General features: G+C 39.6%; 1 protein-coding gene across 1 annotated transcript in view; it reads left to right on the forward strand.

Annotated features, from left to right (window-relative positions):
• The window catches only part of CUBN (cubilin), a 147,479-nt gene that overhangs the window by 30,067 nt on the left and 98,804 nt on the right, over positions 1 to 18,608 (forward strand). The window contains exons 23-27 of the mRNA XM_074834731.1: positions 5,841 to 6,027; positions 9,272 to 9,432; positions 9,945 to 10,126; positions 10,762 to 10,918; positions 12,872 to 13,059. Coding sequence (XP_074690832.1) covers positions 5,841 to 6,027; positions 9,272 to 9,432; positions 9,945 to 10,126; positions 10,762 to 10,918; positions 12,872 to 13,059 — 875 coding nt within the window. The remainder of the gene's footprint in view (positions 1 to 5,840; positions 6,028 to 9,271; positions 9,433 to 9,944; positions 10,127 to 10,761; positions 10,919 to 12,871; positions 13,060 to 18,608) is intronic.

Raw genomic sequence — 18,608 nt, forward strand, 5'->3', positions numbered from 1 at the left:
GAAACTACGATCTGTTTTCTTTACAGAAATTTGTTTCTTTTGGTCCCAGAGCAAGCTTAGCAGCACTATGAAGTTGTCATAAATACTGGACTGCTAACATTCATTTTTTATTAAGAATAAAGTGTTTTGAAGATTCTGTGGCCTGAGAGAAGGCAAACACATGTGTATACGTGGACTTTGCTGTGAGAAGCAACTCCCCACTTCCCTGAAATCATATCAAGTTTAGTTTTCCCACTGTGAGATGTTTAGGCCTGATATTCATCTTATGTATATCCAGTTACACTAAGGTAGCAAATTGCTGAACATAATCATATCTGAGAGAGTTACCAAAGCTCTGGATTTTCTTTTTTCTGTACATCTGCTGCCTATTTTCATTTTTCTGCTAAGGAAAATATGGTTCTAATAATGTTTCTTGTTCAGTAAGAACCCTTCATATTTTTGAGCTGTTTTCTTAGCCAGCTAGAGTGTAACCATTATCAGAACTGGTCAAAGCTGTTCTGGTTCATATTAGACATTTCAATAGGCTTTTGCCTGGAGTTATTTTACAGTGAATGAGCTATTGAAAAGATGGACAAGATTATCCCCCCCAAAAAAGAATAAATAGGAGTAAAACAAAAAAAAGAATAAGTAGGATTGAAAAAAAAAATTTACATAAAGCATACCTAATTTTCTTCTCTGTCCACCTTCGCAAACAAAGTTTTTGATAGTGTAGTTTATCTGTGATATATTAATTAGTTGAAAAGCAGCCTGAAAATAATGGCAAAGCTATATTTCCAGTCAAAAAACTTGAATGCCGCAAGATATAGCCATGGTCCATAAAGTGCAAACAATTGTCTTAGCAGTTTGCCAGCTAGTACTGTGAATACTTCATATGGCAGCAATACAAATGGAAATCCTTCAGTCAGACATGCCCCCATGACAGTTGTTTAGAATGTATACTGCCCACTTAAACTATCTGTACCTCAGATGCTTAGTTCTTGGACATCTTTCTGTCTTTTAAAGAGGAAAGACACATGGAAACCAAGGTAATATTTGGATTTATTTCCTAGAGTCCAAGTCTCAAGTACCAGATAGACGAATGTCTCGACAGCCATGTAAGTGTTATGATAGATTATAGGGTTTTCTTTTGCCTATCTTGGGTGACCACACCACAAAGAACCCATGTAAAATTATTGAAAAGTCTTTGAATGGGCTCAGTCTTTCCTGGAAGCGTTGCTCACGGTCTTAAAAGACCCAAGCCAAAATTTTCCAATAGGAATAGCACTAGAATCAGTGCATATATTTTATTGTCCTCGACCTCTTCACAAGTGGGAATTCATTTGTTTTACTTTGAATTGGGGTTTGGGGGGGATTTTTTTCTTTTTTTTTTTTTTTTGTTTCATTTGTTTGTTTCATTAAAGAGGCTTCATTTTATCCTTTCTTCTGAGAAAAGTCAGCCTTAACAAGGTTATTAGCAGATTGGCTTCCTGATAGAGTTTTTATTCCTGGTCTTTGTCAGGCTTTGGTGAAAGGTTAGATTTTTCTTCCTTATCATCCTGAATTGTGAATTACATTATTTATCAAGAGGGGTAACTTGGTTTTAAATAGCTTCGTTGTGTGGTATATGTTAGCTCACAATGACTGACTGGAGAAGTCAGAGTTTGAGAAGGATGAGGAAAGAAAGAAAAACATTTGTGAACTCATGGACTTAAAAGTGCCCCTGAAAGCAATGTATAGATTTGTGTGTCATCTTTATTGATAGCTGAATACAAGTTGAGATTTCAGTTCCCATCTTGCTGACTGAACCCAGTAATTATTAGGAAGATGTTGCCTGGCTTTTCTCTTCAGCTGAACGAGCAAAGACAAGAATGGCAAGTAATGTCTGACCAATATTTGTGTGCAGAGATACAGGGCATGGTGGAACAAGGCTGAGCTAAGATATAAAAAAAAGCTGAAGTCCTGCATGCATCTTGGCATCTGCTCAGCTCATCCCGAGTCTCAGGAAAAAGACTTAATAGTCTGGCAACTGACAACTTGTTAGGCCACTGTAACTTGGTTATGTTTCATCAGGGTATTAGTCTGCCTATATATGCCTATATATGTGTATATGACTCCATAGTGTGTGTGTGTTCATATGTAAATCGGCCGAAGATAGTCAGGGATTCTTTTTGAACAGTTGCACCCGGTGTTTCTAAGGAGTTTGGGTCTGAAACACTACAAAGGACCTTTGTGTGCCTTCTTGCTAAAAATCAAGCCTGTTAGCATCTGCCAGCAGCAGTAACAGAAAGCCCTGAAGTGCAGATGTGCCTTTCCATTGCCTGTGGAGAGACATATAGTTCATGTGATAGTTTCTTCCTTTTTTTTCTAAACATGCATAGTATTGCATAAAGATCTAATTGTTAGGGATCCCAGTTTTCCTTTGGCAGAGTGAGATCAAAAGAAAACTCCCATTTTACATATGACACTATAGTTTTATTTTTGATTAATTAGAATTGTTGCAACTGATTAATATCTCTTTATGGGAAAAAACATGGATATAATTTTCTGTGGTATGCATGATTGCATGAGTGAGTGGTACAAAAGCTGGCATTTTTCTCCACTATTGGCTATTACAGTGGGTTGCTGCCATTTATGGCATTTTTTTCAGAAGAGCAAACACATTCAGTACCAAAATCAGAAAGCAGATTGAATAGGTTTCAAAACCTCACACACTGGCAAAGCAAGATCTGCGATTGTCCTCGACAATTGCTTCCTTCTTCTGTTTTTCATGAGCTGCGATTTGTCTTCAAACTAAACTCAATTTATATTTTTTCCAGGCATATAATAATCACATTATGGTGTTAGACTGCATTCTGAACTTTGGCAAAGGAGTCAAAGGACTTTTTTCCTGATAACTTTGCTAACAGTTTTCACTGAAAGAAATATTACTGCCCAAGCACACCCCCAAATGCTGTGTTAGTGAGGTGAGTGGAAAAGGGGAGTGCTGGCTCTCCTGCTGAAAGTAGAACACAACAAATGAATCCAATTACCAGAAGAGAGTTGGCTGTCATAAAATGTGGGTTCATTTATGCTTTTCCTAATCCTCATAGCAGTGTATGCTTGGTCTACACTTGGATTTATTTTACTGTAGCCAGAAATCTGACGTTTCTAAGGCAGTCACTGTTCTACCTTCTGTATTTATCCCCCTTAGCTCATAAAGAAGATTGTTATGTGAAGTGTAGATCAGTATACAGCATCCAGTTTAAAATAGCACACTTGGGATATGAGTTTCTGTATGGATTACTCCCAAAAAAGCAAAGTTTGGTGAGGGAGGGAACCTATACAATTCTGGATAAAAACGACACTGATAAAGATATTTTGGCTTCCATGTTGCTAATTTTACCCTAAGGACCCTTATCTAGTACATCAATTTTAATATTCTCGAGGTTGAAAGCTAGTATTCATGGTCTCAGACTCTAAGTAAATAAGGAATGGCAGTATTGCAACAGCTCTAACCATTAAATGTGCATGAGTCAGACACCTACCCTTCCAAAATCAGGAGGAAATAATTAGTTAAAAATAAGTAACCTAATAAGTATACACACATTCTCATTTTATTTTTTATTGCTTTTTGAGTAATGAGCTGTTACAAAAAACTTGGGTCACATTTCTAAGCCAGATTTCTAACCCTGCAGGCAGGGTTCTCAAGAAATCATATGGCTTAAGGATATGGGGTTTGATGATAAGCCCTACATATCATGAAACACCATGGGAGCTGGCAGCACAGCAAGGGCATTATAAGGATTTATAAAGCAGCACAAGGCTTCTAAGGTGACCAGGACTAACCTGATTGTTATATTCATAGATTAGAGCATATCTGTGATGGAACACACAAATGACTAAAATTCTAGGTAGAGACTTTAATAGATGATGATTTTAGGTAAAGTAATGCATGAAACCTTTTTGACTTGTCAATACTAAAGTACAACCCAATGGCAGAAAATTTTTGGCTTGTTCCTGTGTCATGTTTCTTTGTTCTGCTTGTGATGAATTAGGAACATGAGTCTGGTAGCTAGCTTGGGGGATATTTATCCCACAGAAAACATTTTCAACAGAGGCCTTCCAGGAGACCAAGAATGCAAACAACCACCATTTAAAAAGACCCCATTAAAAGCAAAAGTGTTCTAGTAGTTAGAATGGATAGAGAACAGACATGGAAATGACCAACCTCAGACATGGGGAACCTGAACTGTAATTTCATCCCTTCCCCCTACTGAAGTGTTAATCTGTGCTGTGTTAGAAAACAGGTTCCAAAGATCTGTGGCATCCAGCTTAAATGAGTATAAAGTTAATCATAGTATTTTGCTTGCTTTTTGAGTTGCACTTTATAATTAGCCTAACCCTGCCTATATGATAGAAAGTATTTAAGAAATCTACTTTTGTTTCTTATATTTGCAACCTGTAGGACCTGAAACAGGGGAATGAAGGACTAGAGTAAGTCTCCAGGGTCATAAAATCCAGCCCACAATTTTATGCCTTCCCCCCATCCTCCCCCCGCTTTTTTTTGACAAGATCTACATAATGTGATCCCTTTCTTAATTAAATTAATCAAATTGTATCTTAAAAATCAGTGGGCTCTTTTCTCCTTTCTGCATATGTTATGTTGGTTGGATGATTGCTCTAGAAACTCACTTCCTGATAGAAATTTTCTCCTAATTTCTGTGTATCTGTATTCATAGACAGTTTTTAACTTCAGAGCTTGTACTGTCATTGAGAGTGTGTTCTAGTTTTCTTTTCTTCATGCTTCTTGATGTTTATCTTTCTTTTTTCTCCTGCATTTGCTAAGCTAAACAAGTTAATCTCTTCTAGTGTCTCTTGCCTACTAACCTACTAATTTCCTGCTATCTCCACAACCTCTGCCTTACTTGTTCTCATTTGATTTCCAGAACATCAGTGACCATGGTTTTCCACATTTTTCCAGGTGACATGTCACCATTACCTTGTGCAGTGGCATCAAGATGCCCTGTTTCAACTGAAAACACCTGACATGGATCACGTTTCTTCTTGCCCTTTTTGCAGCCAGGTCACAAACCTTACTCAGACTGTGATCAACTAATACACGACATTTGTTTTCTCCAAAATAAGTCTCATGTACTGTTGTATAGCAGATATTTTTATTCCTAGTCCTTATGTTTGTGTTTTCAAAAGAGCTTTTCAGTTATTGCTCAAGTCCACACTATTCTTTCTAGCTAATAACACCAAGATGCTTTTACAGTGCTCACAGAAGAACTGATGTAGCTGGTTTTACTATAAGACCTTAAGTAGAACAGCTTTGTTCTCACAATCTAAGGATTATACTATTTTCCAGCCAATTGTCACTTATGACCCAGAAAATGGGAAAAGAAATTTAGATATAAAATCCCCGTCTGCCAGGTTTGATCATGGGGAATGCCTGAGAACAATATAGCATCTCCTTGTAGCTAGAGACTGCATTCAGTTTCCACCACCACTGCTTTTCAGAAATTCAGGAATCCTACCTTTTGTGTTGATCAAGACATCCCTTTCAGTTTCCTTTCTCTGCTTACCTGGGTTTTAGGTCAAAGGTTAGGCAGCTGGAACTACTTTTGTGTTGCCTATTTATTACAGACACAATGTTCTGGTAAAAACTGAACAAATCAACTCGAATATAAGAAATCCCATGAAAAAGCTGGATTCTGGTTTTAGTTTATAGTGATGGCATTCAGCAGTAAGATGTGTCCAGGATGAGGCATAATGCATAGGAGCACAGGATGTTTGCTCCTCTGTCTGTTGGAAATAGAAATTTCCTGTTAATTTATCATACATATTAAATTAATTCATACTTGTTTCTTTTCTTTTTAAAGTGTGCTCACACAACTACAGTACTGAAACTGGTGTGCTGACATCTCCAAACTATCCCAATAACTACCCTGTCCGGATGGAGTGCATATACACCATTACAGTGGGAATAAACAGACAGATTGTGCTGAGTTTCACCAACTTCACCTTGCAAGGGAATAAACGCTGTACAGAAGATTATGTAGAAATCAGGCAAGCCCAATTATTTCTCATGTCCTTATTACTGATAACCATGGAAGTTGTCCAAATCCACTTAGACATGTTCAGAAGCTATAGCATGTCCTGTGCTATAGTTAAACCTGTGCTGTCAATGTGGGATAAGAACTTACCAGAGAACTTTAAAGGCTACCTTTTCCTCCTCCCATCCTGCTCTGTTGTTGGCTTTCCCACTTGAATTCCAGTTCTCAGAGCAAGTGGAGTATGTGGTGGATGAGGAATTGGTTGGGTGGTCACATCCAGAAGGTAGATGTTAATGGCTCAATGTCCAGATGGAGATCAGTGATGAGTGGTGTCCCTCAGGGGTCCGTACTGGGACCAGTGCTGTCTAATGTCTTCATCAATGACACAGACGGTGGGACCGAGTGCACCCTCAGCAAGTTTGCAGATGACACCAAGCTGAGTGGTGCAGTTGACACACCTGAGGGATGGGATGCCATCCAGAGGGACCTGGATGAGCTTGAGAAGTGAGCCCATGTGAACCACCTGAGGTTCAACAAGGGCAAGTGCAAGGTCCTGCGCATGGGTTGGGGCAACCTCCAGTATTGATACAGGCTGGGGGATGAAGGGATTGAGAGCAGCCCTGTGGAAAAGGACTTGCGGGTGCTGGTGGATGAAAAGCTGGGCATGAGCCAGCAATGTGCACTCGCAGCCCAGCAAGCCAACTGTATCCTGGGCTGCATGAAGAAAAGTGTGGCCAGCAGGTTGAGAGAGGGGATTCTCCCCCTCTACTCCACTCTGGTGAGACCCCACCTGGAGTGCTGTGTCCAGCTCTGGGGCCCCCAACATAAGAAGAACATGGACCTACTTGAGCGGGTCCAGAGGAGGCCACGAAGACAGTCAGGGGGCTGGAGCACCTCCCCTGTGAGGACAGGCTGAGACAGTTGTGGTTGTTCAGCCTGGAGAAGAGAAAGTTCCAGGGAGACCTTATAGTGACCTTCCAGTACTTAAAGGGGGCTTATAAGAAAGATGGGGACAAACTTTTATCAGGACCTGTTGTGATAGGACAAGGAGTAATGGTTTTAAACTAAAAAAAGGTAGATTTAGACTAGATATAAGGAATTCTTTCCTGTGAGGGTGGTGAGACACCGGAACAGGTTTCCCAGAGAGGTGGTAGATGCCCCATCCCTGGAAACATTCAAGGTCAGGTTGGACGGGGCTTTGAGCAACCTGGTCTAGTTGAAGGTGTCCCTGCTTATTGTGGGGGGAGGGGGGTGAACTAGATGACCTTTAAAGGTCCCTTCCAACCCAAACCATTCTATGATTCTACATTCTGTTTTACGTTTATTGTCTTTAAACAGCAGTTATTCTGTGATGTAGCACTAGGAACATATACTGGCATCACCATTAAACTTAGGATATTAGCATGGAGATTTCTAGTAAATTTTACAGAACAGAGACAAGTAGAAGAAAGTAGTATTTGCAGAAAGGTTAGCTGCATGCTTACTACACAGCTGTGCCAAGTACACGTCCTTTCTGCTGTGTTGCTGTATGGGATTTGCACTGCAGTGTCAGTGCACCCATTCTTCTTCTCATGAGCCAGCTCTCTAGATGAACCATGTCTCCAGAATACCAGTGTATTTTTTTCACTCTGAGCATGCCATGAGTTTCCATGACCTCAGTGAGCACCATGATAGAACTCATTCTGAACATTATACCAAATATTCTTTATGAGTTATTCCTTGGTAAGTAGCGTCTTATTTTTTAGAACCAAACAAAAAGCTGCTTGGTGAAGTTGAAGTATTGAGATTCTGAATTTCTGCTGAATTAGCTGGTTGTTTTCAGCTGTATATACAAACTGGAGAAAGTTATGAAAAACTGAAAGGCTTTTTCAATATTTTCTAAGTATTTCATTTTTTCATTTTAAAACAACAATCTGAGATTAAATTTAATCTAAGAGTTAACGCCTTAATTTGGGGTAGATCTGAATTATAAGAGGCTTTTTTTTCACTTTTTCAGCTTGAGAACTGAAAACATTCATTTATTGCATAAATCTAGCTCTGTTGTCACTGCAAAGAGCTCAGCAGCATCAAACAGGTTTTAAGGTATGGCCAGAACATTGCTAAGTGCAACTCAGCACATTTCTGCTGCCATAACTGGATTTCAGATTGTCTCATCAAACCTGATAACATTAAATGGGGTAGCTAGATAAGTCTTAGGTGAGGTGCCACTCTGTTTTCTTGTCCTGAGGTGTCCTCTGATAAATTGCAATCAGTCAACTAAGAAAATTGTTCATCTGACCACAACTGCAAGGACCGAGATGCCTGTGAGGGGAAGCTCTGGCACAGTTCTTCAACTGCCAGTAGCCTGAGACAGTGGCAAGCAGTTTAAGCTGTGAGGATGACAAGAAAATATAGTGGCAAGGTCTAAGTAGAAATTTCACTCAAAAGCAGGTATAAACCTGTAAAAATGTAATTGAAAGTATTATTGTCCACTTAAAAAGCATTATATCAAGATTACACCCATATATAGATATAAATATATTTATTTTTGTCCTAATGCCTGTAGGGTATTTGTAATATGAAAATGCTTAAAGATAAGGTTAGAAAGCAATTGGTAAGCAGGTTGTCACCTTTTTTTTATTCCCATGAGACATGCGCAGGTTGCAAAAGAGAGTATTAGATGTGCATCCTGATTACAAAATTAGAAAATATTACTGGAAATATTGCTTAATTTAAAAATAGGAAATAAGTGATTGTAGAAACAATTCTGAAGGCTAAGAAAATATTTCAAAACATGGATCAGGTCTGAGGAATGGGTTCCTATTTGTGTGGTGGCAAATAAACATGTTTTTTTCATAGGTCAGCTCATCTGGTTTGGTGCCAGGCTAAACAATGAGAAGCAAGCAAACTGTTATTTATTCAAATTAGAAGATGACCTTTGGTTACACCAATGATTGTCACCTTGTAGAATACAGAGAATATCCTGCCTCTGTAGCATCAAGTCTACTTGAGACACTTCTTGAGTCTGTTATTGTACTGACAGACTCTGGACAGGCTGCTGAGATGAGAGAGTAGACATATCCAGCAAGCAGGTGCTTGTGGTAGGACTTCTTACTGCAAGTAGCAGTACTCCTCCAGTATTTGGTAGCTGTATTGCTAAAGGTTAAGAGCCAGGATTCATCTTTCCCAGGCCTGAAAGAATCCCAAGATTTTTCATTTGTTGACATTTCTCATGGTTTCCCTCTTTGACCCAAAGTTTTTCTTCTCTATCATTCTAGAAATGGAGGCTATGAAACTTCTCCTCCTCTTGGAAAATACTGTGGTACAGACCTGCCTCCTGTTATAATCTCTCATGGTAACAAGCTGTGGATAAAGTTTGTAAGTGATGTGTATGGCACAGGAAATGGATTTTCAGCAGAGTGGGATGGTACATCAGCAGGTAAAATGACCACATCAAGTATGAAACCATTTTACACATCTCATTTTTGATCTTTCATTTGTATTTAATTTCTCACCTTTTCCCCCACATCTTTTCTGCTTCCCATCTTCTAAAATCTGTCTGCTAATTATATAGCAACATATATTCATGTTGTTAAAATCAAGGATACAACTTCCTTGATCCTTGGGCTTTCTTTTTCTCCATGGGGAAGGATATGCTATTCCCTAGATATAATGTAGCATCAACTTCGGTGTAACCAAGAATTTAGTGAAGAGGTTTCTATTTGAAGATTAACTGTCTATCAGGAGCACTATTCAAATTAAATAGTTAATATTTCTAGGTGCCATAGGCTCTCTTCTGCTTACAATACTGTTGGCTAAATGCAGATTTTTGGGGCATCACTGAAGATCAGGGCATGTGAAGGTGGTCAGCAGTGTGAATCTCACACATCATGTCTAATTCTCTACTCTTCTAGCTGTTAAATTTTGGGTTGGTTTCTTTGCCATTTTCAGGTTGTGGTGGGACTTTGATGACAACTTCTGGTATCTTCATGTCTCCCAACTACCCTATGCCATATTACCACAATTCAGAGTGCTACTGGTTGCTCAGAGGAAACCGAGGAACCCCATTCGAAATACAGTTTGAACAGTTCCATGTAGGGTATCAACCAAAGTGCGACTTTGATTACCTTGCGGTATGTACCCTGTGACACTTTGCACTGTAGGAGGCAGCTGAGTGTGATGAGTACACAGGCAGGGAAAAACACATGGCCTTGATCTTCAAAGGTTTGTAAGAGAACAGACCTAGAACAGGAAATCTCCATGCTGACATACTACTTTCATATCACAGAGCAGTGAGAGGTAAGGTAGCAGTGTCTGTGTAGCTACTGGTAGGAAAAGCATTTATGTCTATGCCACTGAAACAAGAATCTGTCTATATCTTTTAAATTTGCTGTGTTCTGTATGCTCTCTTAATAAATTACAAGGGAAAAGGCACAACAGTGTCAATAACCTTATTGTTAATCCCAGATTTCATATTTGAATTGTTGCATACATTATTTGAATTTTAATAGAGTTGAAATGGAGTATAGTTTTCCCCTCTTGGTAAGTAAGCCACTCAAAACCCACCAGTATTCAGTTACTGGTTTCCTGTTTTTCCACTGATTTGCTTGTTTCTGAAATGCCTGTCAGGCTTCCTCTGAGCAGAAAGAGAACTTAACCTTTTGTATACCCAGTAATAATTCCCTAAGCAGACATATGTCATGGGGAAATTACTTGGGTTTGTAATGCCATCAGCTTTATTAAATTTTTGTTTGTTTGTTTTTTTAAGGTATATGATGGCAACAGCAGTAATGCTAAACAGCTAGGTAAATTCTGTGGGAATCAGATACCACAACTCATCCATTCCACTGGAGACAGCGTGTACGTAAAACTAAGGACAGGGAACAGTCTGCGAGGTGAAGGTTTTTTAGCCAAATACAAACAGGGTAAGTAAGTAAAAGAAGATGAGAACATGTTTCTACAGTTCAGCTTGTTCCTGAAACTGCTTCTTGCAGCCCATGATCTTACCTACTCATGAGCAGAGGACAATGTATAGAGCATATTATTGACCCAGATTCTCTAGCGTGCACAGTCACAGAACACAGAGAACTAAAAGTTATCTGCCCATCTACCCGTGATGGAGATTATCTCCTCCCTAGAAGAAAGCTGGTGAGGTGGTTCTACTTCTATTACCTGCACATATAGACATTAAGTTGTCCTAGCAAATGGTTTATGAAAAAACAAAGCTATTCATCCACACATGACGCATACAATAATTAGAAGAGTGAGGGAGCGCTTTAAATTCCTTAAAGATACTCCTTAAAGATATCACAGATTCATCTACCATGTACATTTCAGACTGCAAAGTCAAGACAATATATTAGAAAAGGGCTCCCCTTTCATTAATTAACCAGAAAGAGCACTTTCAAAGCACTCAGATGTAGAACCCGAGTGATCAGATAATGTGATTTACATTTTACATTCATATTTAATTCCTGAAGATGCATCAGAGACAGCTTTCAATGGCTTGTCCAAAAGCTAAAATTATGTAGGAAGTAGCGGTATAAAATAAGGATGCATAGATGCCAGCTGCGTTTACGTGTACCTGAAAGAAAAGTAATGATGAATTGGAAAACATTGCAGAGGAAAACATGGTATGAAGTTAACATTCAAAGGAACCTTTGTGTCTGATATGTTTCTAATAAAATCCTGATGGCAGGGGGTAGCAGCTTTTACCTATGTTGCGTTCTTCAAAATCCATTTTGTGCTCTTCATCCTGTTCTTTCAAAGAGTTGTGTGCTTCAGTGTAGCTTTGCAGACAAGCTCCACTCCACCTGACCCTGACCTTCAGCTGTATCCTGAGTATTTTGAAGTCCTAAAAACACAGACCTTACTGCTCTGTAAATCATTTGGAAAGAATCAAAAAAATTTGCAGGAGGTAGGTGTATTATCCCTAGTGACAGACAATAGAAGAGTTTTGCAAGTGAATCTCAGCTATTTCTGCTGTTCAAACACTGCAGATTTGCTCTATAAAGCAAACAGCCTGTCCTGCTCCCCACCTCCTGCCCAATGAACTGAAATGAACTGAATTTACTCACAAACAAAATGAGAAATTTTAGCCTAATAAAACCATTACACTGGTCTGTATACTGTCTCCAGACAAGGGATTGCCCACATTGATATTTTCTGTCTTTAGTGAAAGGTAGATACAGGAAAATGAGACTTGCTGACCTAATGTCATAACTGTAATTTCACTCTTTATCTAGTTTAGGTTTTTTTTCATTTTCTCTGCACTTCAAGAAAAGCTCTCATTATTTCAGGTGAGTGTCCAGTTCTTATGCTAGGTTGTTATTGGATGACTCACAAGGAAAATCATGGCTCCTTTTTAAAGAATTTCATGATCACTTCCAGTTCCTGGAGCTAGAAAATCCAATACAAGTAGTGTACCAGAGATTATGATTTTTTTCTAGTTTGCTGAAATAAACCACTTTAATCCATTAGTCAATCTTTGTCGAGCATCCTCCCCAAATTGTTTCAAATGACAGGGCAAATTTCTGTTATTAGTTTTAAAAAAATAAGTAGAAGAAAACATGTTTCAGGAATAACCATGTATTTAGAGTTAAAGAAACTGCCAGAAAATATATGTACTACATATACTGATGAGTCTGCAGGTGTCAGAAAAGAAGGACATAACAGAACTGAAGGATTCAAGTTTGGAAAGTCTGGATTTTGTTTGCAACATATACAATATGTTCTTCAATGGGTCACAGTCTTCTCTAATCTGTGAATAAAAATATTTCTCACCTTGTAATGCTATCAGTAACTTCAATTAGTAATTTTTTGAGATACTGGGTTAATAAGCACTGCACAAGTATAATTTATTATCACCTTTTTTTCAGTTTGCCAAGAAGTACTGACTGTTAATCGTAGCCATGGCATATTGGAAAGTTTAAATTATCCAAATAATTACCCATTAAATGAGCACTGCAGCTGGACTATCCAAACTACAAAGGGGAACACACTCAACTACAGCTTCACAGCCTTTAATTTAGAAGATGGATTAGACTGTGACCGGGACTTCTTGAAGGTATGTACCCAGATTCTAGAAACAAGAAAAATCAGGTCTTAGGCAGTAAAGAAAAACAATAAGGATGTAGAAGACCAAGGGAAAATTTATCTAAATTTAGCCACTAAAACTCAAGGGTTAAGTCCAAACAGTTTGTCCCTGTTTCCTCTGGAATCAGTAGGGAGTGAAGCCTTGCCAGAGAGTGCTTCATCCTACCTTAAAACAGGTGTCTGCAATGGGGAGGATGAATCACTTTCCAGGTGCCTAGATTTGCCACAGAGAGTCTAGCTACCACCTTAGATTAGATGCACTGGCTTTTATGGGTGAAGTGAGATGTCATGATTCAGGTTCATGTAAAGAAGAAGAAATCTTGAGATTAGTAAATTGATTGCAAATGGCAATTAGCCCAATTATTTTAATCTAGTTTTTATCGGAGGAATGGGGAATGTTCAAAAACTTTAAAATGTGTTACATCTACATTTTTAAAGGGAGGGTTGTTGTAACTCCTTTTTATATTTTCCTTTTCATAATTAGTCTGCTTCTTTAAAGGATCTGAAATGAACTGAATTTACTCACAAACAAAATGAGAAATTTTAGCCTAATAAAACCATCCAGTCAATCTAAAGCCAAGTACCCTTTATTTTAATTTCCTCAAAAATTTTATTTCTAGGCCAACTGAAAAGATATTTCCTCCCAGTTTTGTACTTCATACTGCGGGAAGTAGAGTGTAGCCATGATCACTGCTGCTGTATTGAGGATTATAATCTCCTGCCTACAATTTCACTGTTTTGATGAACTAATCCATCCTTCAGATCTCACCCTTGTACAGGATGCCAGCACGTAGCCCATGTGCTCTACTTACATTTTGCATAAGAGGATTTGAAATTTAGAGAAGTGTTAGGGAAGGCTACTTACAGCCAAGGAGAGGGCTAAGGAATAGTGCCCACATATCTGGGGATAACTACTTACACTGGGGTCTTGCAGAAGGTCCAGCAACAGGCCTGGTGATGGGCTAATCTGTTCCCTCTAGATGTCCTCCCTCGCTCCCTCTACCTCCTTACAATGCCAGCTTTCACAGCTCAAAATTGGTAATAAACTGGCAAAAGTGGTGTTCTTCCAGCTTTCTTCTTTTTGTGGTCAAGAATGGAAAAAAAAAATAGACGTGAAGAAAATAAACAAGGGAGCACTGTATTGAGAAGTAACTATTAAACCCTGGTTCATTTTTGTGAGGAGGCTGAAAAGGAAACATTGGAGCCAAGTGGAGAGGCCAGTACTAGTCTCAAAATGCCTAAGCCCTTGATCCATGAAAAGCAGGAGCCGTGCACACAGTAGCCAGCCAGTGAGGAGCAAGAGACTTGCCAGAAGACGCTATTCTAGACATAAGTCAAGGCTGGAGGAATAGTGCCAGAGGCAAGGACCTGATCCAAAGCATTTAAAAGAACAGAAATATATCAGAGAGAGTGAGGAGACAGGGAGTAGAAAAGTACTTGCACTTTTTGTTTTAACAATTTTTCAGTGCTTCCAATCAAAGAAAATACAGACTGAAAGACATATAAAGAGGTAAATGCAAGGGAAAAACAGAGTCATGGGGTGTGTGTTAAGGAGGCTTTAATTTGCAATTCCAGTGACATTACTTGCAAATCTTTCTCCAAATGCCATTAAGAAATATCACTTGGAAAAGATGTTCTCATTTGGTTGTTGCATGGTGCACAGATATGTGCCATAGTGTAAAAAAGGGAACAAGGTTGAACCAGCCAGGGAACTGAATAGTGTTTGCTCCCACCCTGCGTCTTGCGAAAGGGGAGCATGTTGGCAAGGCTGTGAGTGCTCTGTGGTGTAGGGGAAAGGGGGAATCATCTGGAACAAGTGTGCAGTTCACTTTCTAAGTAGACTGCAGATATTTGGGACTTTTTTGTCTGAAATTCATGTGGAGTCTAACGCCACTGCAAACTGGAAAAAAGGTTAATAAAAAAAACCCCGACTCATAGCTGTTCAGCTAAGATAAATTACTTTTCTGCCACATGCTAGTTTTGAGGTTCTTTTATTGCAAAGAGGCCTAAAAGAGGAAAGCTCTGATGCCCTGGCTGAGTATAAACACTGGGAAAATAGAGGTATAATCCTGTTCACTGTAGTCCAAGTGGGTGGTGTGTGTACCACGTGCCAGAGCCCTTCACCATTTTCTTGGAGGAAATGGGAAGCTGCTGCTCAGACAGTTTGTATGTAGCTGCACTCACAAACTGGAGTGGCTGCTGGTGATGATCAGGTGCTCTTTTTCCCCAAGAGCTTTTAGGTGCTCCTTTTCCTATCTCCTTTTGGGTTTGGTGGCAGCAGCTCTCCCACCTCAGCCCCTTGCAGCAGGCAGCCACACCCTACTTGTCTTCTTAACTCCGTGGCAGCCCTGACAGTAACAGCCTGGTGCTCCGTGGCAGCTAGCAGCTAGCAGGCTTAGTGACAACATTTGCTGCTGCTTGCTGGGAGGCTGGGGATGGAAAGGAGAAGAGTTAGCTGTTAGGTTAGATTAGGTGATGATCACAGTTGTGGTGGTAGAGGGAGTAAAGTAATAGGTGATGGAGAAGGACAAGATTAAATGTTGCAGAGGTGTTAGGGCAAAGAGTTGACCTGTCTGAGCAGAGTACAATCAAGAAGTGGCAGTTGCAAAAAAACAAAAACAAACAAACAAAAAAAAGAGAGTAGCAGAGCTGCTTTTAAAAGTCAGTGGGAGAAACAGATTCAATCCATGTGGACATATTTTCATGACATCGCAAATTTCTCAAACTAGGGCTCTGATTTTTTTGAAATCTTTCTGAATTCTGAAGGAGAAAACCACGATGCTAGGTGGGGTGGGGACAGCTAGACTGGGCAAACTACGTTCCTGAGTACTGCTGGACCTGTCCCACTGGACACTATGGGTTTTGTCCCAGTCTCCATACAGGAAAAGGCCTGTTCTTTGCCTTCGTTTTAATTAGGGCTTACACTTCTGACCCAAACCCACATGTAGTATACAAGAGCACTTTGCCTTATGATTAATCCAGTCTGATATACACAGAATATATCAATTTGCTATTTGCTCCCTGGCTTAGTCTACATATGAGTCAGAAATTAAATATGTAGAATAATGACAAAACCAAAAGTTTCTACACAGAGGTATTCCTAGTGGTTGTCAGCTACCAAAGATATTATCATCACTTAGAGCAAATAACTGTTTCAAATACCAGACAAGGAAAAAGATAGTCAGATATCCAAAGAGTACAAGTAAGTGCAAGTACAGAGTGTGGCTGTCCCAGACTGAAATGCAGTCACAGCCGTACGATGAGAAGTCAGCTATGTATTGCATTACCTATTTCCTTTTCTCCTTTGATCATGGGATGCTTCTTGTGAGCCAGACTGCCGTTTGCAGCAGCTGGCTGGTGTTACTCATGGTGAGCAGCATTCCCCCTCTGCCGGGAACCTTGAGTGACTCTGACTTGGTCTGGCCTGGGCAGGGCCTGCAGCTCCACCACTTCAGCATGCACAACTTTATATCTGTGTCAGGTAGGAAGGAAAAAGCCCCGTTCTTCTGACTTGGTGGAAATTTTCTGCCTCTGTGTGTAGGTCCCAGAAATTGAGAAGGGGCACTGTGTGAGGGAGGCAAAACTGCAGTTTTTTATAATGTCAGTCTCTAGCACGAATCTCATATGAGCACTTTCTCAAGAAATGAGCAGCGTGCAGTGTTCCATGGCCTGTCAGAGGATGTTGGCTCATTGATAGTAATGCTCACATGATGTGTGACATTTTGGATATGAGATTAATTGCTTCTGATAAAGACATGTATAGAAGTGGCAATAATATGGTACAAGGCATACCAAATAGCAGACTGTTTCCTAGTGGTGCTGCATTAACTGTAATTAGATTGGATGGTCTTTAAATTATACTGCATGCTGTGGCTTGGCTTAATAACCTAACATTAGTTTTTCTAGAGGAGTCATCAGGCTGTAGCCAGTGAGATATTGCAGACAATGACATAGAAATGTCATTCCTTCCTCTACATTCACCAGGTTATTAGCTGAACAAGCATATATTTAACTCCCCATCTTTAATGATGAATTACCTTCTTATTGAGCATGACAGAACATAACGTCCACAGAAGCAAAGCTATTTTATAAGTAAGGAGAATGTCATGTTATTGTCCTGAAGATCTAAGTCTTGCAGTAGGACTGAAATGTACTCCTTTCTTATCCCAGAAAAGTACAATTTGAAAAACACTAATCTTTCAGTCCTTCAGTGACAATCTCCCTCTATGTTCTTCTGCTCAGAAAGTACAATCATCCCTTGAAGTCCAGTCTGTTTAGCATCTGCTTTTAATAGGTACAGGGAAGACCTTGCCTAGCCTTTTGCAAGATGCCACCAGCCTGATAAGCAGATAGTAAAATTGTGTCACAAAGCAAGACAAGTTTCAGTTCTCTCTGTTTGAGTCTCACCCCTTTGGTTTGCGCAGCATGTTAGTCTAGCAGCAAGGATGGAATTTTCATTGGCTTAATGCAAAAGAACAACTTATGGCCTGATAACAACAGTAGCCGTCCTTCTGCTGCAGGGCAGAACAGAGTTCCTCTTTGGAATAAAGCACTTCCTTGCTTGCTTACTGCCAGTGCACTTAAGCAGTCCAGACTCTTTCAGCAATTAGGCTCACAGGGGTTAAAATACTATTGCACCCTTATACGTGGAATATTATCAAATGAGTACAGTAATTAATGTGGCATCTGCTTCTGAAAACTGTTTCATTTCCTTCTGGTGGTAACAGGATATGTCCTTTTTTTTTTCTTTTTTAAACCACAGTAGCATTCCAGGGATGTGCCATAATATCCTTTTACTCCATCTGGGAATACTGCATTAGATAATTGTCGCTTGCACTCAGCTGGTCATCCTCTTTTTTTATTAGCTTATTATAGGGAACAAAAGAAAGCTTACCCTGTTTCTAGTTTTACTCCCTTCTGTACTTGTAATTAGTAAATATGCTTAAACCATATTAGGAGATTAACATTATTACATTTATTTATGAGTGTGCCTTTTTAAGTGCTGCAGGAATTCTCCAAGCACAGAGAATGGCTTTGCTTATGGCCATGCATTGATTTATAAAATGTCACTGGTAGTACATCACCCTGGGGAAGCAGATGATATATTAAATATACCCATCCAGGTTCTGCACACAGACATCAAATTACAGCCTGCCGGCCAGACTGCAGTGGTATCCATTAACTTATTACCATGCAAGCTGGCAGCATGCCAGCCCATCCCTGAATTCCTTCAGGGGTTTATGGGCCTCCACAAAAAGTCCTTCAGTGTGAGACTGTAAGGATAAAAGCGACAATTCTCCTTGGGTTTCTGTGGCAGGCCTCACCATTGATATACAAGGAAATCTTAGCCCTTGCACTGATTTCCATTGAGAGATCTGGATACTCAGAAGTAGAGTGTTAGGCCAACAAGCTGCCCGCCCTAGACAAGACTGGCTCAGGACTCAGATTTTTGTTTTCCCAATTGCCTGCATTACCAGAACCAAAGTACACTTTGGCTTTTCTGTTTGAAAGGTTACTTAG

The sequence above is a fragment of the Strix aluco genome, chromosome 1 (genome assembly GCF_031877795.1).
Source record: "Strix aluco isolate bStrAlu1 chromosome 1, bStrAlu1.hap1, whole genome shotgun sequence".
Classification (NCBI taxonomy): Eukaryota; Metazoa; Chordata; class Aves; order Strigiformes; family Strigidae; genus Strix; species Strix aluco.